This window comes from Temnothorax nylanderi, unplaced genomic scaffold, assembly GCF_030848795.1.
Source record: "Temnothorax nylanderi isolate EJ_2023f unplaced genomic scaffold, tnyl_v1.0 TNYL_tig0056_pilon, whole genome shotgun sequence".
Taxonomy (NCBI): Eukaryota; Metazoa; Arthropoda; class Insecta; order Hymenoptera; family Formicidae; genus Temnothorax; species Temnothorax nylanderi.
This window is the reverse complement of record NW_027249118.1, coordinates 956,425-980,378: the sequence shown is the minus strand read 5'-3', so window position 1 is coordinate 980,378 and position 23,954 is coordinate 956,425. Positions and strand designations below refer to the sequence as shown.

The 23,954-nt window shown below is 33.6% G+C and overlaps 1 protein-coding gene and 2 long non-coding RNA genes across 13 annotated transcripts in view; 1 reads left to right on the top strand and 2 right to left on the bottom strand.

The window, feature by feature from the left end:
• Window positions 1-20,325, bottom strand: part of LOC139773065 (uncharacterized) — a 111,405-nt gene extending 91,080 nt beyond the window's left edge. The window contains exon 1 of the long non-coding RNA XR_011718253.1: window positions 20,039-20,325. This is a non-coding gene — a long non-coding RNA (uncharacterized lncRNA). The remainder of the gene's footprint in view (window positions 1-20,038) is intronic.
• On the bottom strand, window positions 408-1,812 carry LOC139773050 (uncharacterized). Its single transcript, XR_011718252.1, has 2 exons — window positions 1,614-1,812; window positions 408-1,367 (listed from the first exon to the last, which is right to left on the bottom strand). It is a non-coding gene; the product is annotated as an uncharacterized lncRNA (long non-coding RNA).
• Window positions 985-18,768, top strand: LOC139773047 (uncharacterized). 11 transcript variants are annotated; one of them, XM_071707245.1, is made up of 29 exons: window positions 985-1,123; window positions 1,584-1,620; window positions 3,648-4,157; window positions 4,469-4,783; window positions 4,879-5,050; window positions 5,142-5,408; window positions 5,733-6,947; window positions 7,616-7,765; window positions 7,974-8,153; window positions 8,624-9,049; window positions 9,817-9,908; window positions 9,993-10,141; window positions 10,595-10,705; window positions 10,960-11,304; window positions 11,558-11,772; window positions 11,853-11,965; window positions 12,058-12,199; window positions 12,330-12,430; window positions 12,872-13,047; window positions 13,236-13,522; window positions 13,906-14,113; window positions 14,252-14,435; window positions 14,512-14,724; window positions 15,017-15,142; window positions 16,621-16,785; window positions 16,953-17,102; window positions 17,186-17,417; window positions 17,481-17,672; window positions 18,011-18,768. In XM_071707245.1, the coding sequence occupies exons 2-29, from the start codon at window positions 1,585-1,587 to the stop codon at window positions 18,145-18,147; spliced, it is 6,609 nt and encodes a 2,202-aa protein (XP_071563346.1). In that variant the 5' UTR covers window positions 985-1,123; window position 1,584; the 3' UTR covers window positions 18,148-18,768. The 11 variants fall into 11 exon arrangements, with proteins under 11 accessions (XP_071563346.1, XP_071563348.1, XP_071563347.1 ...); XM_071707246.1 differs by lacking the exons at window positions 985-1,123; window positions 1,584-1,620 and adding an exon at window positions 1,886-2,406 and having other exon boundaries at window positions 7,974-8,114; XM_071707242.1 differs by lacking the exons at window positions 985-1,123; window positions 1,584-1,620 and adding an exon at window positions 1,887-2,406 and having other exon boundaries at window positions 16,624-16,785.
• Window positions 20,326-23,954: the final 3,629 nt, after the last annotated feature.

Sequence of the window (23,954 nt, the reverse complement as noted above, 5' to 3'; positions counted from 1 at the left end):
TAGTTAAGCTGTGATTATGTTATTTAACAAAAAATTTGCAAATAATATATACGTGCTTCTTCATATTCATATTTCTTCCATTTCCATAGTTTTTGCTACAGCTTTTTATAGAATAAAATATATCACCTTTATTCATATTCTCTCTTCTTTATCGTGGCTAATTGTAAGAGATAAAATTGGATTATTTGTTTATTTACAGGCGACTGTATTGCCTTATCCGAACGATTGCAGCAAGTTTCAACAATGCGATTTGAGTGGTTGCTTCGTGATGAGCTGTGGTAGAGGAACAGAATTTAATCCGGCTATAGGTACTTGTGACTATCCTCTGAGAGACCGTACAGGATGTGGTAATCGTGGTTGAGAATTTTAGTTTACGAGAGAGGAGCTATTGCAAAGACGCAAAAATATTTTGAAAAATTCCATTCCTGTTTTGTACAGATACTTGTGTGTTATAACATTGTACAAATAAAATTATAATATTAATTTAAATTATGCTTGTTCTATTTATTATTGAAACTCCATGTCATTAGTGTAATAACCAATTCCTCTGTTGTTAATTAAAAAATAACTTCTAATGTACATACATTTTTTCGGTACCTTCTAAGTGCATACGTAGGTCTGTCACGTTCGACGCTATTTTTCGCTACCTTAAAGTATATTTTTAAAAATTGACGATTTTACAGTCATTATTAAATTTAATATCTTCTGGCAGGCTTGCAATTTTACAGTTACGAGCAGATATCACTTTGGCTTGGACGTCGCGCGCCGTAGACCCACGTATGCACTACGTTAAGGGATAAGATATTACAAGTAGTACAACTAAAAATGAAAACGTTATTAAGTTATTTTCCAGTTATTTTCGCACGTATATTGACATTGATTGAGTCGGCGAACTGCAGAAATGTAATTTGGCGAGCATCGAAAGTAGTTATGATAGTGCGATATCTCTATCGTCATCGATCGTCACTTATAATAGCAAACACACCGATGCGATGCAAGATGCAAGGAACAGTGATAGGCGACTATCAAAGAGCGACATTCTGACGCGTGGACGCGAAAAGAGTATCACACGCGAGAGTGACTTTCGTTTATGCATCCCAAACAGATAATCGACTTTTTACAGGTAAATTCATCCTATGTTTCGTCTATATTTCTATAATATATGGCATACGTCAGGAAGAACGCATGTTTCCGCGGTGACGATTGACATCGGAGAAACTCGAATCCCACCAAACTATGATGCGACTTTCAATAAATATCACAATCTTTCGATCACGTTCTTGTAATTGCGCCTAAATATTTTCAGAAATGTGATGTTGTTTTATTTGCTGATCTCATTGCTTTTGTTACATTGTTATCACTTTTCGCTGCAACCAAGAGAATAAAGAGTGAAGTTCGTGAAGTTCATTAAAATGATTTTATATTGTGTCATGGAATGTGAAAACAAATATCTAGTTTTAAAAATATTGGCTTATTTTATTATTTCGTTAAGCTATAGTTTTATTACTGTTTTTATTACTGTCTAATACTTAATAAAAAAAAAACATTATTTAATAGATTTTTGTGTATTATTTTTTGCACAGGATGGCAATTCTTACACGGTGTCGGCATACCTGGAAGGTATATCTGGACTGCAGCAAGTATTATACATATATATAATGTGTAGCGGCGGTAAATGTAAACTGGAGACGTGTCAGCTCACTTACGTTTTCGATTCAGTTACCTCCCACTTGCACCCACCGAGCGACGCGGGTCCGTATTAGCTGCGACTTTAAGTTCCCGCGCGGAAACTGTAAAACATGATTTTGAGGTCATCGATATAATTGTAAATGTATCTCCTCTCCGTGACGAGATTCCAAAAGGGAGCTCAATCGAATGAAATAACAATCTTATCCATTTGTCATTCGATGTTATCTGTGTCTCTCGTGTCGGTCCTTTTATAAAGCCGGCGCGGCGTGCATTAATTATCAACGAGCAGAAGTTTGCTCGCTCTCATCGTCAATTGGCAAACAGTTCTGTTTGCAGTTGTTCGTTTGTTGCGTCGTCTCTCATGCTTGTCGGCATCCTTTTTTTCTATTTTATGTACGTGTGCGTGAGCACACATCATACCGAGAGAACTCTTTTCTCCTCTCTCTGTCCCATTATCTTTTGAGATGATCCTCGACCTTTCTAAGTGATAACATTCCGATTTCCATGAATCAGAGCACTTGTTTCCTCGAGTATATTGATATCTGTTTCTGGTTAAGACGGTGTTGATCACTATTCAAGCTCGGCGATTTTAGAAAGAGACGAGGATCAGTATAGTACGATGCTCGGTGTATCGCGGAAGTATCGAAAATGACGCCGTGTTTTAGTTATTTCTACATCGCTTTCTGCCTTATTTATGTACCTGTTTTTTCTTCCGCGGTACGTGGTGGGATTGTTTGCTTGCGAGAGTGACTTTTAGTGATACATGTAGCTATTTTAATTTAATTTTTTTTGTTTTTGTTTAGAAAGTTTAAAATCATATTTTAAATATGGAATGGGCTGGCTAAAATTCGAATAAAAAGAATTTGGCGTTACCAAAAGTATCAATGTTTATTATATGTATATAATAATGTGTACGAGAAAATGCGAATTTGCAAAATGCAAGGGTTTTATTATTTTTTCCAAGATCGATAGAGCGAGAAAACTTACTTTAATTTCAAATTGATTGTTTGATAAAAATAAAAATATACTTTATTTCTTTATCGATGTAATAATAATATATATAGTATATATAATAAATAGCGTGCTGTTTTGAGACCAGAACCTAATGAATTGGGTTAAAAAATATTTGTATTGATTGATCGCCTCTGTTATATAACGACATATCTGAAACGTAATGTAAATTTACTAAGTACCAGATGTGACAATCAGACTGCAGAAATGTGTAATTTATTAGACGGAGACTGAAAATGTGTGTCATCAATATATTTTCTCTTAACTTGAACTTACTATATGTCACATATAATAATATTGAGAATAATAATATTGATATGACCATTTAATCTATTTTTATATTTATCTAAATTATTCCGAGGCATATTTTTCTGTAATGTAAAACATTATAATTTTTTTTGCATACGCACACGATGTACAATAATTAACTATGCTTTTAAATAAGATTAATTTGAATATTTATTTATTAAATTGCTAGAACTTTCAAAAATTATGTTTAAATCGTTTTATACCGTAAAGTATATATATAACATAATTTGAAATAAATAATTATATCCCCGTGCATATCGATACGGAAATAATATAATTATAAACGAAGGTGTGATATTTAAATCACATATGCTAAATACCGAGTGCTCAAATCTTAATTTTTGAAATAAAATACATGTGATTATTATCAACAAAAATTAAGGAATAAAGCAATTATTCAAGAAATTGTCAAACATATCTCCTTCACTTATTCGCGTATGTAATTTATTGCATTCATTGTAATCAGATAAAAGAAATATATTTATTATTATTAATTTCAAAGTATATAAATATTTTACTCACGCTAATAAAATAAGGAAATTTGACATAAATATTGATTTGTTTTGGTATATTAATTTCAACAATAAAAGTTAAGACTGTGTTTGATGTTTTTCTATTGATTTCTATTATCACTGCAGATCTATGATCCAAGATTGACAACTACGAAACCGCCAGAGCGTCGTGAATCGGTGCTTCCTTGGCATTCGACTGACAACGAGAAGGAACCGCGTGTTCAAACAACATCTCCTACTTCAAAATGGTATCAATCACAAGACGATATTACACCTAAATCTGGCATAAAGAATTGGAGCCCTTGGCGAAAGGCTTCGGATAGCGAAATTGAACAAAGAACACAAATTGACATTCCTCAGCAAGTTTCTGAACAAATTTCTGAAAAAATCCCAGAACAACAGCGCAATTTCAAATTCGATAAGTTGGAGCAACAAGAAAGTTTAAAATTTCCTTTTGAATATGGAGATTTGACAGAGTCTGATAAAAATTACGGACATTTTAAGGATGAATCAAAATATGGAACTCGCGGTCGGCCTCAAAATGAGATTGATTTTGAGCATAAGCATCCATCGAGAAACGACGAGACCAAAGAAACGTACGAGGATTTGTACGAAGGTGTAGCTATTGACAGCACGGTAATTTTTTTTCTATGTCTCTAAGCAGAATTTTTTTATACGTTATACAGTATCGTACTTATACATTCAAGATTACATAATATAATAATTCCATTCAATATATCTTTATTGACACACAGACATAAGATGGTTTTATATTATATATTATATATGATCTCAAATTCTAAATAAAAGAAAAAATTTATATGATCAAATTCTAGAAAAAAACTTAAAAAACATCTAAAAGTTCTTTAAATTTATTTCAATCTTGACTTGATATCATTTATTAGATGTTTGCATTATATTGATATTGGCTTTGTCTTTTTACATAGAAACCACGAAAGGAAAATTTACTTCTTTCACAAAAATCACAGCACAAAGTGGCTCGATATAATTCTCGATTGGATGTTCAGTGTCCCGATGACAATTCTACAGGGCAATTTGTTTATCCACCAGATTGCAAATTTTTCGTCAATTGTTGGAAGGGTCGTGCATTTCTCCAACCATGCGCTCCAGGCACTCACTTTAATCCTGATACGCTGGAATGCGATTTTCCGCATAAAGTAAAATGCTACGAAGACAAATCCGTGTATTTCAGGGAGCCAGATTCTGATTTCCAAATTAATCGAAAATTACAAAAATTACAAGTGCGTTTTTTGAAAATCTATCATTATTTATCATAAATCGAAATTTAATTTTGTCTTTCACTCTATTTTATCTATTTATTTGGTATTTGATACAGGAACCAAAATGTCCACCTCATTTGATCGGTTTATTACCACATGATGGAGATTGCACGAAATTTTTACAATGCGCGCACGGTGCAACTTATATTATGAATTGCGGTCCTGGAACGGTTTTCAACCCTGCTATTGGTGTGTGCGATTGGCCGCATAATGTAAAAGGTTGCGAAGGTAGCATTAAGTGATTACTTACTAGAAGAAATAACTCGTTTTTTTTATCGTGTAATAGACATTTTTTATTTAAATCTGTTTTATTATACAGACATTTTTAAATCTGATGAAAAAATTCCACTTACACCTCCAAATGTAAAATCTGAACACGACAAAGCGCAATATGTTGAAGTTAAAAAAATTACGTGTCCTGTGGATTTCACCGGACTATTGCCCCATCCGGAGACATGCAAAAAGTTCCTTCAATGTGCAAACGGTGTTACTTATGTGATGGACTGTGGTCCTGGAACAGCTTTTAATCCTGTTACAACGGTCTGTGATTGGCCATATAACGTACCCAATTGTAAAACAGAAACAGGTATGATTGTAACAAATAGTGCAAACTGTTAATTTTAGTAATTTAGCATTTTTCTTAAAGTAAGCCATCACGTCTAGAAAAATTAATAATAAGAAATTAATTAAGTGCGATATATTTGTAGATGTATTGGCAAAGCATATCTTGACAAATTCTATATATTACTCTAACGATCAATATTAAATATGAATCAAACAATCATTAATCAAACGATTATGTATGTAAATTATTTTTTACGGAATCTATTATTAATTAATATTTTCTGAAATATTCTAAAAATAATTGTAATAGATATATTTATAAATTTATAATTTTCTAATTTAATAGATAAATCTGATGACAAAGTATACAGGACAGAGGATAGTACTTGGGTTCCATTTGCTGGAGGATTTCGAGGTACTACATCACAGTCAAATCCAAGTCGCTATAATCATACGTCTAGCTTCCGTGGTCATTTTCCTCGATCGGAATATAACACGACAATGAGTCCAACATTGAGATCAACCTGGAGACCATTTGCAACATCTTCAAGCTCACCTTGGATACCAACGTGGACAACAATGGCCCCGAGGCCATTTTATAATCGTTCTGAGCACACTGTTAATTATCATAATAGTTACGGCCATGTATATGGAAATCAAGATTATGGACCATATCGTCCAGAATGGAAACCAAGTAGTGGAAATTTGAGACAATCTTCTGATAGCAATTATGAATTTCAAAATCATTCGGATAGGCAATGGGCGGAAAACCATAGAACTGATCCAAATGCACAACGAATTTATCATTTTGTACGTCCAGAAGGATCGTGGTACAAGCATGGAAATCAAGATCATCGTTATGATCATGGATATTATCCTCCCGGTTATCATCATCATCATCATCATCATCATCATTATCATAATTATGGACCTATGTCAAATCCACCAGTAAATTCAACTTGGAACTTAGATAGCTCTACTGCTACTACTAGCGATCGAAGATACGATCAAGGATACCGAGGATATACTCCAAATGCAGGTGATAGTCATTGGCCTTCTGATCACGACCACCATCACGATTCCGGCCATTACGATCATCATTATTCCGAACATGCTGCATCGAGCGAAACAGATCAAAGATTTCAATCATATCTTCCTCCTAGAGGATACAATGAAGACAGTAATCAGTTTCATAATAAACATAACGAAACAAAGTTTTTTGGCGTTGCTAAAGGTGATTTGCCAACTACTCAAAGGACCGATCATGATTTGTCTTCAAATAGGCAAGATTATACCAGGACGAATCCAAAATTTTATCATCCCAGTTTCAATCGTACTTTTCCACCCGCTGGAAATGTTTTGCTAAACAGTGGCAATAAATTTGCTGAAGATTGGAATCAGAATGAATCGCGACAAGATAGATTATCTCCTGCTTGGGCAGGACAAGAAAATACCGCTTGGAATCAGTCAAATAGATCTTCTAGTTTCAAACCGAGTACATGGTATAATCAGCAAAATCAACAAGTACAGCCGGAAATTCAGACACGTCCGTGGGATCAAGGTAAATAAAATATTAATTTATATATATTAATAAATATACTATATATATATATAGAGTATATTTATTAAAATATAAAGAAGTTTGTTGTAATTAGTATACACAAAGTAAGTTAATAATACAATCTAAAGTAATGTGCTGTTGCCAAATTTACTGACAAATATTTGCACGTTGCATGAATTAACTTTGTGAATTGTGTGTACACAAGTTTTATTATATCAACATGATATCATTGAAACAATGCAAGTATATACATATAGATAACGGTGCTTCTTAGCAGTTATGATGCATGAAATATAATGAGATATGCATGGAAATTATGTTGCAAGATATATTCTATAAATTAATAGTGAAAAATTGAAAATGTACACAGTAAGATAAGTAAATAAATAAATTATATGTTTAAATATAATAAAATATTTACATCAGAAAGATGGCCAATCTATGGCGCACGCGCCAAAAGTGGCGCGATCATTATATTGTGTGAACTTCGATGATAATAATAAAAGAGGTAAACCTACTCATGCAAAAAGTATTAATCAAAAACCGATCTGTAGAAAAAAATCTATAACAGGAATTCACGTAGCTTATTGTTAGATAAAGAGAGTATTTTTGACATAAAATTTCTTGTATAACTATAGATATGAATGAGAAAGTTTAATGTTTCGTAGGCATGGCTAGTCAAGACGATAAACTACGACGGCAATTCGGAAATAATATATATCAGCAAAGCACGGTTGATAGAGAGACGGATGCAAAAATGGCAGAGTGGGCGTCAAAAACAAATGTCTCGTTAAATTTAAAGAATCAAGTAAAGTTAGGTTCGTAGGTGAATTTATGATCTTTAAATTATATATTCTTTTATTTACTTGAGAGTAAATACATACCACAAATGCAAATTTATACCACAATACATACCACAAATTTCTATATAGATGATATATAAAAAATATCATTCAAATAGTTAATATATTATTCTCATAAAATATTATAAGAGTTACGCTCATAACGTTTTATAATTTGTCGCAGAATCTGAGAATACAACTCAATATCCGAGAACAAACTTTTATCCAAATGGAATATATATTAATGCAAATGGCTTGAAAGGTCATTACATCACGAAAGAAATTGAGGATAATCAAGGATATTCGAAGAGCCAGCAATCACATAGTACTCAAAAACCTATGAATTGGAATGATACTTTTAATAGTATACTTATTACTTTATTAATATATCTTATTTGATCGTCATAATTTATTCTTTCATGAAGCTTAATATTAATTTACATTACCTGCTGATTTTCCTCTAATGATCAATTATTTTTAACTTATTATTACTATATTAGTTATTAATTTGAGTTTAAAAATTTTCTATATATATTATGAAATCTCTCTCTCTCTTTCTCTCTCTCTCTCTTTCTCTTTCTCTTTCTGTATATCATTTAAATTTTGATTATTTTGACAGAAACTGGCAGTTTGGTAGTTACTTATCATTAATATAATGTGCATTAGAGATCGTTATGTACTAATTATCTGCTAGAAATTGTATTATCATTTTATTGATTGTGTGCGCTTAGGCTTAAGCTTAATAATTTAGACAAAAGTGACGATAATTGTACACTTGAATTTCACAGCAATTTACATCTAAACATTTAGCTAAAGCTGTTTCTTCTTTAACAGGTAAAAATAATTATACACCGTTTTTTACGACGCTGATGACGACAACAGAAAAAATCCCAAACAAACAACCCGAGTTGTCAAGAAGAGGACGGGAGTTTGGAAACACTATGACAGAAAAAGAGTTGCCTAGTTCTGGTAACATAAGCGATTCCAACTTATCTAGTGATTTAATTGAACGTGAAGATAATCATTGGAACGGTAGCGGTACGGAGATAAGTAATGAAGATTTGAGACCTCCGAATATTATAGAACCCGAAATAAATGATTACGACGTAGATGTACTGGATGACAAAAATGTTTGGAAGCCCAGGCTGATTTTCGAAAATAAGACTGAGACGACGACGATTTCATCTGTCGTTATGAGAATCGGTCCGAAAAATACCGATCTCGAACTTTTTAATATCGAAACAGCTCCGTTTCAAGAAAGTAAGTTGATGATTTAATTTGATATAAATTTATATGTTTTTATCTATGAAATAAGTGCTCGCGTGCGCGCGTAAAAAATAAATAATTTAGGTAAGTTATTCTTCAATGATTTTTTTATAGCTTTCCTCGTAATTGCTTTCTTGTGCATTGTTATGCTGCTTAAAGTATCATGCAATAATAAAATAAACTTTTTAGTTTAAATTAAGCTTTTGCAAGAGATCTGCCAAGGTATTATCATTTTTTGTCGCATAGAATAATATTGCAGTGTTAGATTTATGATGAACCTTTAATTAATATCAATAATAAACCAACTTGAATTTTTTTATTTACAAATTATTATTTATTGAATGTTTCAAATTACTTGTAATACGTATTTCATGCTAAATATTCTTATTTTATACAATAATTTTTTATAGATATTATGCAATATTAAAAAATTTAGATACAACTATCCTATTTTTACTATTATGTACTATTTATACATTATATTATTATATTTATGTATTATACATTACATTTATTTATACACAAGTTGGTTAGCTAACTTAGATTTATTCCTTTGCATGTATTTCTTTCTTATGCTTTTGCATGACTTTAGTTAACTTTGTGGAAACATTAATGTATAAAACTATAATCGTGTAAATATATGTCAAATATATACATGGCACCAACAACATACAATATAAATTATTATATATCACATTGTTTAAATAAAATGATAGCCAAATAAAGTAAGTAAACAAATAATTTATTTAATTTTATTCTAGAAGAACCTCCATTTCCAATTTATTACGTGCAGCCAGTGCATCCATTGACTCATTCGGAAAAATCTGTTCGATTAACGCCTACATCTGGTCAGGTGAGAACATTTATGTAAAGATAAATTGAAAAAATTTAACCTTAATTATAATAAAAAGTAATATTTTATTTAATATATTAATAGACTATTCGTTTGAGAGGCGGTTCTGGGCCTAATAATGGTTATGTTGAGGTGCAAGGTGTGCTGCCCGGTTGGGGCATTGTATGCGATTCCAGAAATAGTTGGACTTTAAAGGAAGCTCATATTTTATGTAGACAACTCGGGTATATCAGGTATAGAAAATGAAAAATTATTATAGCTTAAAAATTGTGTTGGAATCGTTTTGTAAAGTATTTATATTATTATACTTACACGTTAGCTATGCACATATGTGTAGATATTTTCAATATCATAAAACGACTGTAAAAACAATTAACGATACAATATCTGTATATACATATATATTTTTAATGGATTTCTTACCTAAATATATATAATTATTTTTTTATATCATACTAATTTTTCTGATATTTCAACTTTATTTATTAAATAAATAAAGATAGTAATATAGTAAAAATTATTAGTTATTTGTTAAACTTATATATTTTAATGTGTAGGATCTGGTTTTCGCAGAATATAATTTGTATCTCGATATATTCTATATAAAAATATGTATATCCGTATAATAACGGAAAACCCGATAACGGGAAAATGTATTATTGTACGGATTATTTTGTTTATTACAGAGGCGCAGAAATGGCTTGGCAAGGCAGAAACAATCGCAATGAGATGCCAACTTGGATTGCTGCAAACACTATAACATGCTTCGGCAATGAAACCAGATTTCAGTCGTGCAAGTAAGACATAAGTTATCAAAGATTTAAAAATATTCCTTTTATTAAATAAAGATGATCAGGTAATAAAAATCTGGATTTCTTATACACACATAATAATAATAATACTATAGTATAAAATGTTGGTAATTATTACTTTTTCCTTCTTTTTCGTCTCTTAAGTTTATAGCCATCTTTTGTTTACAATGTTTTTTATACGAAGCAAATTGTAGCAAAAATCATTACGCTAAAATGTACCGTGAATGATGATAATTTAGATTCACACATAATCAAGAGTGTCGCGTGGATAGAGATGCGATTGGTGTGCGATGTACTCCCAATCGAATCGCGCATTGTCACAAGGATGAAGTACCTCATAATGGACAGTGCTATCACTTAGCTGGTCCTGATAGCGGATTTAATCATGCTGAAGCATTGGAACACTGCAAACGAAGGAATGCACGCCTCATCGACATCACTAGCCAGGCGGAAAATAACTTCATTTCGGAGTGGTTGTTGCAATCGTATCCGGAAGTTAGCTCGATTATGACTTCCGGCTTCGGTTTCGCCAGCATGAGTCGCACCTTGTGGCTCTGGGCGGAGTCTGCTCATGCTAAATTCAAGTATGATTCTCAGAATATTATAGCTTCTATTTAATTTGTTTAATATTTTCTGTTATTGTTAATTTTTAGATATATCTTTGCATATTTAGCTATGTAATAAGATAAATTACTGATCTGCTTTTCTCTTTCTATCAAGTCAATTATAACTTCTTTGAGTTAACGCGCATTTATTTGTTCCTGATTGTTAAAAGTAAATTAATTCAAAAGAATTATTTTCTCATATCTTTGAATTTTGCGTTAAATATTTTGTTAGATTTACAAAATGGTGGCCTGGCTGGATGAACGATACGGAACAACCACCATGGGTGGGTTCTCGTCCTCTTTGCATCGTGACGAAACGAAAATTTTCGTGTCACGAACGACCCGAATCGACCTGTGACACAGATTATTTCTTCTGGGACACTGAAGATTGCGCAACTACTTCGAAAGGGCATTCTTTTATTTGCAAGAGACCTTATGATGATATCGGTATTATTAAAGAATTATTGAATAAATATAATATATACATAACATAATAATATATTACTTATTCATATTCGCCTGCCTAGGTTGCGTTTACGGGAAAGGAAATCAATACACTGGCAAAGCCAATGTAACAATATCAGGAAATGAATGTCTTCCGTGGGCCGATGATAGAATCGCACATCACTTACGTATAAATGTAGGTGCTTTTCTATGTATATGTGTATATGTATATCTAAAAAAATATGCTGTTGATTAAATCAAAGTCCAACTTAATTTCTATCATCGTAGGTTATTAATAAAGAAATTCGAGATCGACTGGAAACGCATAACTATTGCAGAAATCCTAATCCGATAAAGGAATCGAGGCCGTGGTGCTTCACAGAAACTGGAAAGCGTGAATATTGCGATATTCCTGCCTGTGGAAATATTGGTATAGATTTGATATGATTTCGTTTTACTAACCGAAACTTTTTAGTTGAATTATGAAGAAAGTGATGGCATTTGGCAAAATAAAGATTGTAATATACATTATGTACACGATTAATTATTTTCTTTTTTAGATTCCAAACGGTCTATGTTGACTGGCCAATGCAAATCTAAACATTTTGAATGTACTCCAGGAGAGTGCATTCCCTCTCCATGGGTTTGCGATGGAGAGGAGGTGAGATATAAACGTTTATACAATATACACAAAATTCTACATAAAGCAGATCGATATGGCATGTAACAGATGCCAATTATTTACGAAAATTTAAAGACGAGAAACGTTTTATTTGCAAATTTTTAATTTGTAGAATATACATATATATGTATATCTTAAGTTAATAGAAATATTTGTAATAAATATATGTGTGTGTGAGGTTGTAAGGTAAAATATAAATAATTTGTAATTCTTTACTTTTCTATTTTAAAGCGCATGTATGTGTGTGTATTGACAAAACAAATTATAACTTGAAGTGGTTACCAAAATTCTATGTTTTTAAAAAATCTTAGTTCTTTAATAATTATTGTGTTTATCGTTTATTTTACTCAAGTAACGACATTAGCAATACAGAGTAGATAACATAATTATTATAAAGTTTAATGTAATGTTATTTATTAGGATTGTACAAACGGAGCTGACGAAAGAAAATGTATATTGGATTTGAATCTCTTTGAAAAATCTGCAAAACATAAACTTGAGGGCTACGATATGGAGAAATGGTTGAACACACCTTTAAAAACCTGTGCTTTAAGATGCAAAGAAGCTGATTTTACTTGCCGCTCATTTAACCATAAGTTCGTTAAAAATTATTTATTTATTTTTATTTATTAAACTAAACAACAATATAACGACAACGAAATTGTCGTTGAGAGTTATAGAATAGGTCCACAGAGATCTACATCGATTATAGAGATTAATTATTATCTTTGTGTATGATGTACAATTAATAAAGTTACAAATACATCTGCACGTTCTGTTTTAGATCGGATGGCAACGTGTGTTTGTTGAGTAACAGTAACATCGGCTTGACTGGTGCACTCAAACCAGACAAAGAGTTCGATTATTACGAACTGAAGGAGAGAAGCGTGAACTGTGATGGCATGTATATTTGCGATAATCGCAAGTGTATAAATCAAACAAAAGTTTGCGATGGTAAAAACGACTGCAATGATCGCAGCGATGAGAGTATCTGCACGGCTGAAAATTTTGATTACGGTATCCGCTTAGCTGGCGCAAATAATAGTTATGAGGGTCGAATAGAAGTCAAAAGTAAGTACACATATACTGTAAGAATATATAAAAAAGGTGGACAAGTAAATCAAGTAGATAAAAATATATAATGTAGTATGTTTTAGAGTAATACAACAAGGTTTTTATTATTTTTATTGATGATATTAGTTCCAATGCTTCTTTCTTATTACATGTGATATACATTTAAATTAATTTCTTAAAAAATTCATTATAAATTTTTTTGTGGATAATTGTATGCGTAAAAATAGAATCTACATATATATATATTTTTTTTATAACAAAAAATTATATAAGGAAAGGCTGAAATAAATATTTTAGAAGCAAAATGGTTCTCCTTTCCTTCTCTTTCTCTTTCCTTTCTATGTTTTATAATTTTAATCAATGTTCACATTGTCAAACAGTTCTAGGACATTGGGGACAGGTATGCGACGACGGCTTTGGTATAATCAATGCTGATGTTATTTGCAAAGAGCTTGGTTTCGATCTTGGAGCTTTGGAAGTTAGGCCGGGTGGATTTTACGGAAATCTCGATCCACCAACGAGATTTATGGTAGATCAGTTGAAGTGTCGCGGAAACGAGACCACACTACGGGAATGCGATTTTAACGGGTAAAAAGATTGATGTTATTTCTTATTTCTTGTAACATAATATTTCTTCTAACACTCGATCGCTATACACGTTGCTTAAAATAACGATTTTACTAGAACTGGTAGAGCTAAATAAACTATTTATATTTCCGTTTATAGATGGGGAGTTCATAATTGTCAACCGGAAGAGGCTGTTGGAGTCATCTGCAAGACCGCGGTCAACACTTGTCAGGAAGGTTACTGGAAATGCGACAATAGTCCAACTTGCATACCGACTCCTTTTATTTGCGACGAGGTGGTCGATTGTCCAGATCATTCCGATGAGAATCCGGAACATTGCGATGTAAGAGAGTTGAGAGAAAAGTAAAAATAGATAGATATAGATAGATTTGTTTATTTTTATACGATTCCGGTTTCAGGCACCGTTTGAGTTGCGCTTGGAGAATGGCAGCAATCCTATGCAAGGAAGGGTAGAAGTGCGTCATCATGGCGTGTGGGGTACCGTGTGCGATGATGATTTCACAAATGCTACGGCAATAGTCATTTGCAGATCTTTGGGATACGGTGGTATCGCAATAGCTAAGAAAAATGGTTTCTTTGGGCCTGGCCAAGGACCAATATGGCTCGATGAAGTATTACATTTGTAGCTCACATTTAATTTTTTATTTCTTGCAAAAAGAGATTTGTTACTTGAACAATCTTTATTGTAAAAGATCTTTTAATTTACATTTGAGTTATATTTATATTTGAGATTTTCCTTCGTTAAATTTTTTAATTCTTATTTATCTTACTTTATTTAATATTTCTTTAAATACATATACCTTATATTTAATTAATATATCTTCAATGTCCTAATTATTTAGCTGTTTTTAATCGATATTTTATTAATATTCTAAAATAATTTTCTTAATTTTTGTAAAATAGGTTTTCTGTCATGGAAACGAATCGCAATTATATCGATGCGAACATAACCATTGGGGTCAACATAATTGCGATCATAACGAAGACGCAGGTGTAATTTGTTCACCTGGAGATGTTAACAATGCCCAAGTAAATAAAACAAATCTTCATTCATTTTATCACAATTTTTGAGACTAAATGTTATCATCTGTCAGGCTGTGCATTTGAGATACGCTCTACAATAATATTAGAACTTGATATATTTATATGTATATAGAAAAGTATGTGTATAATGCTTAACTTTTCAACTCCCAAATGGGGCGAGGTACTCTGCTACTCTGCCTATAAAATGATTTTTTTTTATAATTATGTAAAAAAGTTTTGTTTTATAAATTTTTCAAAATAATATCTTGATAAATCGTTAGATTATCGGACCCACCTCCAACGATCTTAACCTTATTGGCATATGTTGTAAACGACCCTCACCCGAGGAAGTTTGAAAAACCCCCGTTGTAAACGACGTGTCCCTAAGTAACGTACAAAAGATTTTAACTTTTAACCGTCGGGAATGCACGTAATTTTCGAACAACGTATATATAAGAATAGTGAGCTTGTATGACTTTCTGTAGGATTTATCAATATTTATTACTTACACTAGAAGCTTTCATCTCTCTATTGTTGCCAGTCTTTATGTTACTCTTGTCGTCGCATTGCCTCAAGAATAATAATTTATAGTGATTGCTAGCGTGCATATCATAATTTAAAAAGTGAGGAATTCAATCATTTTATGGTTAATCAGAGAATTTTGTAGATCCAATAACTGTCAACTGATGTGCATTTACAAAATATTGTGCGTTTATGGCGGAATATGCGAGATGGAATACTTCGTTGTGGAACCAAAGAAGAACATTGTGACTATATGCATAGCAGCTAGAATTTGTGTTTAAACGTCTTTATAATTACTCTAAAAGAATTGATCAATTATTCACAATAATTATATATCCACTAACAAACTATATAATTAATAAAAGACAATAAATAGATTACTATTTACATTGTCCAGTAAATAAAAATTATTTAAGTACTTATTCATTATACGCCACTCCCAATTTTCTTCTCTATTCGAACGTACAATGATTATTCCTAACATAAAATAGTTTCACATGGGTTTACAATTTCGACGCAAAAAGCGAGATCCCGCATCGGGATTTTTATTCGGATAACGAGGTCTATGTATAATTGTACATTTCCACTCCACATGAGTATGCAATTTCCACATGATTGAAATCTCCTTGGAACTTTCATGTGTACACAAATGTTTATAAAAGTTGGGGCACTATTGCACCAGCATACTCTTAATTGCGACCAAATCAAGTCAAAAAAGTCCTGTACCACTTTTTTCTCCGACAAATCTCCGCTCCACTTGGGACTCTTGGGAGTTTATGTTGTGCAAATAATCTTGGAAGTCTAAAGATTAATTGTTTAAAAAATATACGGTAAAATATGACTTGACATAAGTCGTAATAATTATATTATTGATAACAATCTCAAAATAGACAAAACTTTATAATATGCACATGTGTATGCATGATTTGTTCGTTTATTTCCCGATGTTCCTTCTTATTAAGCAGCCATACTGGATAAACCGCCAAGAACATCCGGAACAAAGCATTAACGAGCTACTTCCGTCAAATTGTGGTCAGCGCGCCAAAGATTTCGATGACGATGGAGACTTAATATTTCAAAAAGTAGTGCATGGCTCCATTGCACCAAAAGGCACTTATCCCTGGCAGGTAAATAATTTTTATTGCAAAGAAAATGTTAGATTTATTTTTTTGCGATAATTAATGAAGAATTGTTGTCATCTATAAGTTATTTTATATTTAATGTTAAAATAAATATTGCGATCAGATGCGTAGCGAGATATTAGTGATACAAGAGATTGTTAAATAATATTTAGGCCAGCATTCGAGTTCGAGGGCACAGTCGATCAAATCATTGGTGTGGTGCTGTTATTATATCACCTCTACACGTGTTAACAGCGGCACATTGTTTAGAAGGTTACAACAAAGGCACCTATTTTGTACGTGCGGGAGATTATAACACGGATGTAAGTAAATCAAGTAAATATAGTTATATATATCATCACGAAATTCCCAAAAATATTTACATGCATATGTTTGACGTTATCAGATAAACGAAGGAACGGAAGTGGAAGCCAATATCGAGGATTATTACGTGCACGAAGACTTTCGTAAAGGTCATAGGATGAACAATGATATTGCTTTGGTTCTACTTAAAGGCCTTGGCATTCCGCTTGGCAAAGATATCATGCCAATTTGCTTACCGTCTGAAAATACTGAATATTCGCCGGGATTGAATTGCACGATCAGCGGATTCGGCAGTATTGAAACAGGCAAGACGAGTAAGTGAAATATATTGGAGAGAATTACTTTAAACTGAATCTCGTAGGATGCACACACTTCAGATTCTTTTGCAGCGCAATCAAAGGATTTACGATATGGCTGGGTGCCCTTGTTAGATCAGTCAGTTTGCCGAGCTAGTTATGTTTATGGTGAAGGTGCCATAAGCGACGGAATGATGTGCGCTGGATATCTTGATGAGGGTATCGACACATGTGATGGCGATTCTGGAGGCCCTTTAGCCTGCTACCATAATGGTAATGTTGAAATATAATCAATAAATTAATCATAATGAAAAATCATATCATGTACGACGGGCCGCACGTACAACAATAAATTTTTTAAATATAATATAGATTGCAGTCAGAATTGTAAAAATCTATATTTATATATAGGATGGGCAAGTAATATAGTAAAATTCAGAAAATATTATAAAAATTTTTATATCTGGAAAGAATATAATTCTTTATAATTTTTTACTCGAGAATTAAAGTTTGAAAATTCTATTTTAAAAAAGAAAATATTATATTCTGAATTAAATTAATATTTGTATTTGTGACAGCACTGTTAAAATTTGTATTCTCTTTTATATTAGGAGCTTTCAGTTTATACGGGATAACTAGTTGGGGCCAACATTGCGGCAAAGCGAACAGACCTGGAGTTTACGTCCGCGTAGCGTATTATCGTCGTTGGATCGATCAAAAAATTAGGGAATCGCTAATAGGTATATAAAATGTCGAAATTAAAGAATTTTCGATCACACATGAATGTTCGTGCTTCTTATTATTTTTCTTACAAATGGCAAAACCAAATTTAAAAAAAATTGGTTTTAAATTGATAACTGGACCGATGTATATTAACGATAATTCTAAATGATAATATTTTATCGTTGCCTGTAAATAAAATACTTATTTTGACATAATATCCATTCTGTCCATTCTTTTGTTAATTTATCTTGGCATTTACGCACACAAAGCTTCTTCTATAAGGAAGCCAAAATAATAAATAGTAATTATGCATCAAATAAAATACAAGCTTCCTCATAAGAGGAGCTTTGTGTGCGTCTTTAAATGTTGATTAAGCAATATACTAATTTCTAATTTCCTCTCTTTGAAATGATGAGAAAGCAATGTGCAAATTTCTAATTTGTACCATTTTTTTTTATTATATTGTGTATATATAAAATATTGTACTAGATATGATCATTATTGTATATTAGTTGTTCCACTGTACTGGAAAAGTAATGTGTAACGATTACGTCTTAAGCTACAACTACATCTATCGTAATGTTATACGCATTAAATGTTATTGCTGAATTTAGAGCGCTATTAAATAAATAAATTTTGTACATCACACAGGCATTTTCTTATTTACGGAGAGAGAGAGAGAGTTATTTCTCTCTTTTATATAACTTCAAATATTATCTACTTTTAAAGAAGGCATATGAAGGCCGAAACACAGACTTTTGCATAACGCATAATGCATAAGCATAAGAAAATTGACCAATCCATTTTCTTATGCTTATGCATTATGCGTTATGCAAAAGTTTATGCTCCCCGCTAAGAGATTAAATTGTTGCCGCTTTTTCGCGATTGGTTCTCTCGTTTGGCTCAATTCGTACTGCGAGAGATAACTGTCAGCGCGAGAATCATGTTTTAACAACTCATAAACGACAGGTTGATTGATTTTATTCAAGTTATCTTGATGAGTGATGTCAAATAAATGTAAAGATTAAATTTGATACATGTTATTAAAAATATATAATAGTTGAGAATAAATGGCACGCGCTTTGAAGTGTCTATAGTTAATGTTAAATTCTATCTATCAGCTACGAGTTTGTAACGTACTGTAGAGTGTATTAGCTGTCAAAAATTTCGTAGCAATAATTCCATTAGCGTCGCAATCGAATTGACAATGTTCTTTCTTTTTCTTGCTAATAAATCTGCAAGATAAGAGCACGAAATACGAAGCAATAGGCTCCGTTTATGGAAAATTTTGTAAGCAAAACGAATAATATATGGGGAACAAGCAACAGAGAATGTTTTATAATTTTTAAGTATCTTGGCGGTGACGGTTCAACGTTTTTTTTTAATGGTATGCGCGATCATACAATGCGCAAAGAAATTTAAAAATAAAAATTTCACAATTTAACGTAAATTTTCTGTAAAAGAAGCACACGTGTAAATAAATTTGAAACATTTACAAGTTACGTGAACGAGCGAATTACGTGCCTTAACGAAAAACGGAATTGTATTCGTGGACGCACATTTGAGCTTGTTAACTCGCACTCTCGACGTTCATACGCATTTTGAAGCAATTATAAGCTCGCTTTCTCGTTCGCGATCGTGATAGCAAAGTGAGAACGCCAAACGCGCGATCGTTCTCTTCAATCACTTACTTAATTGATTATTAATTCCGTCGCTTAACGAGAGGTCCAAAGCTATTCACTGACGCGTCTTCCCGCGCGATTCACTTATTCGGAGTAGAAATCGAAACGGAGGCGAAACGGAGACGCGATATCTGAGGTTATCTCAATACGATACGCGGGATCTCACAACGATTCTATTAAGATTCGGATGTATCGCGCTTCGAAACATTTATTTCTCATGCACAATTCACTCACCGATCACGGCGTACTGCACGGAGACCCGCCAAATCACAGCCGGGAGGGTTGATACGTACGGCGCCGGCGCCGGCATCGGCGGCGTCCAGTCCAGCACGGCATTCGGCGTTCATTTCACCCAGCGACGGCATCCCACTCGTTGCACTCGACACAAGAAGGATCGAACGGAATATTCGGCGTACCTTCAGCTTGCAACACACACACACACACACACACACACACCGTAATCGGATATCTTTTCGTTCAAGAGAAAGAAATTACACGAGCGACAACGTCTCGCTCCTCGCACTCTCGCACCGTCGCGTCGTTCAACGTGTCACGTAGTACTTGCGTCAGCTGCGTGCTGCGTTGCGCGCGCCGCTGTTACCGCACAGTCGGGTAAGACGCGAGTCGAGCCCCCGGTTCCGGCCAATCACGGTCCGCCGCTCCGAGCCGCCGGCGCGGCGGCGCGGCGCGACGCAGCGGCATACCAGACATACCATACACGATACACGGCATACGTACTAGGCGCGACCGTTGAACTTGAGAGCAGCGAGCAGCGTACCTTCAAAGTCGGCGTGCGGCCTTGCCGCTTGTTTTCTTCGACGCTCGGAGTACCTGCGGAAATCATTCGATTCGTAACAGTTGTGAATAAGTGTCCGTGCTCCGCGCGTGCCCGGTCGCCGTGCTCCGTGCTGTGATGGGTGCTGTGTGCTGTGTGTTTCGGAACGCGCTCCTTAGTCCTTCGTGCGATTGGCACTCCTGCTCCTCGTTTTGCGGGAAGAATCGACATCGACCGCATCGACGCGCTCAAGAATTTGCAAGTGTAATCAAGTGTCTGTCGGAACGAATAACGAATAATGTGCCGTGCGAATCGCCCGCTCGAAACGGAGACGTCGCGCGTCGCGTCGAGGCGAAGATACGACAGTCGACAAATGTGAGTGATTTGCAGTTTCGTTGTGCATTGTGCATTCACGGGCATCGCGGGCGATAATCGTTCGTCTCGCCATGTATCTGAACTCTCGAATAGTGTCGTGCTTTGAACGCTGTGTCGGAAGTCGGAATTGTAGTGCGATCTATCTCCGATTCTCTTCGAAGGGGGAAAAGAGGGCCGAGTGACAACGTGAAATCGTACCGAGTGATTCGAGTAATAGCATGCCGCCGCGCCGTGATACAACGACCGTTCGTTAATATTTCTTATTTTCGTGTATTTCGTGCCGCGTAAGTTAACGATCCGCGACTTCTCGTTGTGCAAGGTATTAAATGCAGGCTTACATTCGCGAGATTTATCGTGCTCGATCCCGTACTGTGCGTGCGATATTTAATTTTAATTGTATTTTTGATTAATCAACTGGCGTGTCTTTACTGGCCGTTCACTTGATTCGCGTAGTGTACGGTACCGTAGTGTCGCGCCAGGTTACCGACGTCTTCGAACATTTCGTCGTCGTTAACGTAACGCGGTGATGAACGCGGAACGAATCGGGGCAATCGGTGCGGCCGGCCGCGGCCGCGGCGTCGCGATTCTTTCAAATTTTCACGGAACTGCACTTCCTTCCCATGGGTACGACCTTGGCGAGGTGGGAAGGCCCAGTACCCAGTACGAGGATTTTACCCAAGCAAAACTCTCGTTCTGCTTGGATAAAAATCTAAAGACGGGGAAGCTAACGTACCCTTCGTCCGCCGATTTAATCGAACAAACGAACCGCATCCGGTTCGTCGCGTTTGCTTCGGGAGTGTCGTATAAGTATTCGGACTAAAGGACTATTTCAAAGTCCATTTGAATGGGCTTTATAAACGGGAGTGTCGTACAGTATCGCGCGTGAAAGACTTTTACTGATAATTAGTCTGCGCGCGATTGTAATTTATTAATTTATTATCCGCGAGTGTTTCTCGCGAGTGACCTGCTGTGCTGTGAGAGGAGGAGGAGGAGGGAGGAGGAGGAGGAGGAGGAGAAACCTGACGTCCTGAGAGGAGGAAGAGGTTCGAGAGAGACATCGGGCATCAGCGGAGCAACCTTGGGGTAAGCATCATCTCTTAGCTACATAAAATTAATAATTTGTTTCCATTCATTTGAATTATTCTATCTTGATAAGTTAAAAATAATTAAAGAACGAGAAATTATCTAAAATTTTATTCTTGTAAAGATCTTTTTCGGTAAAGATAATTGTATTGCTAAATATTTTATTGAAAGACAAATTAGAGTACGTGTAAGAATTATTTCTTGAAATGTTGATTATTTTGAGCGCTTCTTTAATTTGAATCTTATGTTTGTATGTTACAGTATCATCGTAGCTACGTGGCTGAGTAACTCCGCCTGTTGCGCATCAGGTTGGTAAGTCAGAATTTTTTTTTATTTGATTGAGGTAACGAATCTACAATTAAATAAATATAGAGCAAATGTATCTCGATACATGTCAAATTATGACAATAAATTATAGTATAAATTTATTACATCTCGTAGATCCGTTGCCTTAAAATGGATGGGCTATAACTAATTATGGCAAATATTTAATCTTGGTGTTTATTGATGTATTTGCGATTGTGCTTGAGGAAATACTCGCACACTTTGCACGCACCGAGCTCGTAAAAAGCTCGTATTATCGTTTATTCAATTATGTTGACGAACCGTCGCGTTCTATGTAAATAATTTTTAAATAAAATTTTAAATGTTAAATAAAATATATAACAAAATATGTTATTAAATTAGAATTTTATTTCGAGAATTTTAATGAGTAAAGTACATGATAAATTAAATTTTCGAAATTTTTGTTACGTAAATTAATTCTATTTATAATTAAAGTAATAATTTTGAAAATATAAATTTTTTATTTAGATTTCTTTATAAAATTATTTTTATATTTTTCTTGAACAAAAGTGATAAGAGTAAAATAGTGTGTAAAAGTAAAATTTTTATTGTTATGTTAGGTGTTATCAAAAAAAAATATCTGTAGATAGGGAAAAATTATTAATTAGTTAGGATGTGTTATTTATACCCATCTATTCCTTTCCATATATTTATCCAAGATTAAATATTATATAAATCGATGCAAAAAAACTATATATAGATATATAATGAATAAAAAGGGTAAGAAATATTTCAATTTTATTATGCAATTTATTTTATAGAAAGCACGATAATGGTTATTAATTACTAAAATTTATTTTAACAAAGCACCGATTTTACCCTAATTTTTTCTAGCCCATCCATCTACTTTTATTGAGAAATTAGCTTTATGCCAGTCAAATAATATATGACGTGAGATTGTAAATATTCTGTCGAGAAACACTGAAACTTTTTAAATTACTTTAGAATTGACCGTATAGTACAATTATATATTCTAAACTCCTCACAAAAATTAAAGGAACACTTAAATTTTCTTAAAAACTAGGCAAAATTTGAGCAGCTGTATCTTCATTAAAAATAAACGAAATTTAAGTTTTAAAAAAGGGTTTCAAAGCTTGAAATCTCTACTTTCAGAAGATCACTATTTTCTTTTAGTTTCTGTGAGTTTGGTAATTGTTACATATAGAAAACCACGAGCTGAACAAAATGGAAAATTTTCTTCTCACTTTGTGGGCCTGTCACATGCCCAAAAAAATCCTGCGAAATTTTTTGACTTTCCAATGTGAAACCTCGAAGTTTTCCCTACAAAATCTTTTTTTCAAAATGTTTCTACGATTTTTTGTTACTGAGCTATCGCGGATTGAATAAGAAATGAGCATTTTGACTTTGATTGCTTATAACTCTGTTAAAAATCATCGTACCGCAATTCGCAAAATGGATTCTTAAAGCTAAAACTTTGCTCTATCAAGTGGTATAATCGCCAATTTTTTCATAAAGATTTTTGGATACATTACAAGTGAGTAAAAATATCGTAAAAATTTGCAATTTTTTACTTTCGTATTTAGATCCAAAAAACAATTGTGCAGAACAACA

Excerpts from the sequence above, each read along its gene's own strand:
- LOC139773047 (XM_071707241.1), top strand. The coding sequence starts at position 2,338 with ATGACGCCGTGTTTTAGTTATTTCTACATCGCTTTCTGCCTTATTTAT. Across the intron at positions 11,966-12,057 it reads CACATCACTTACGTATAAAT|GTTATTAATAAAGAAATTCG; the intron begins GTAGGTGCTTTT and ends CTATCATCGTAG. Across the intron at positions 12,200-12,329 it reads TCCTGCCTGTGGAAATATTG|ATTCCAAACGGTCTATGTTG; the intron begins GTATAGATTTGA and ends TTTCTTTTTTAG.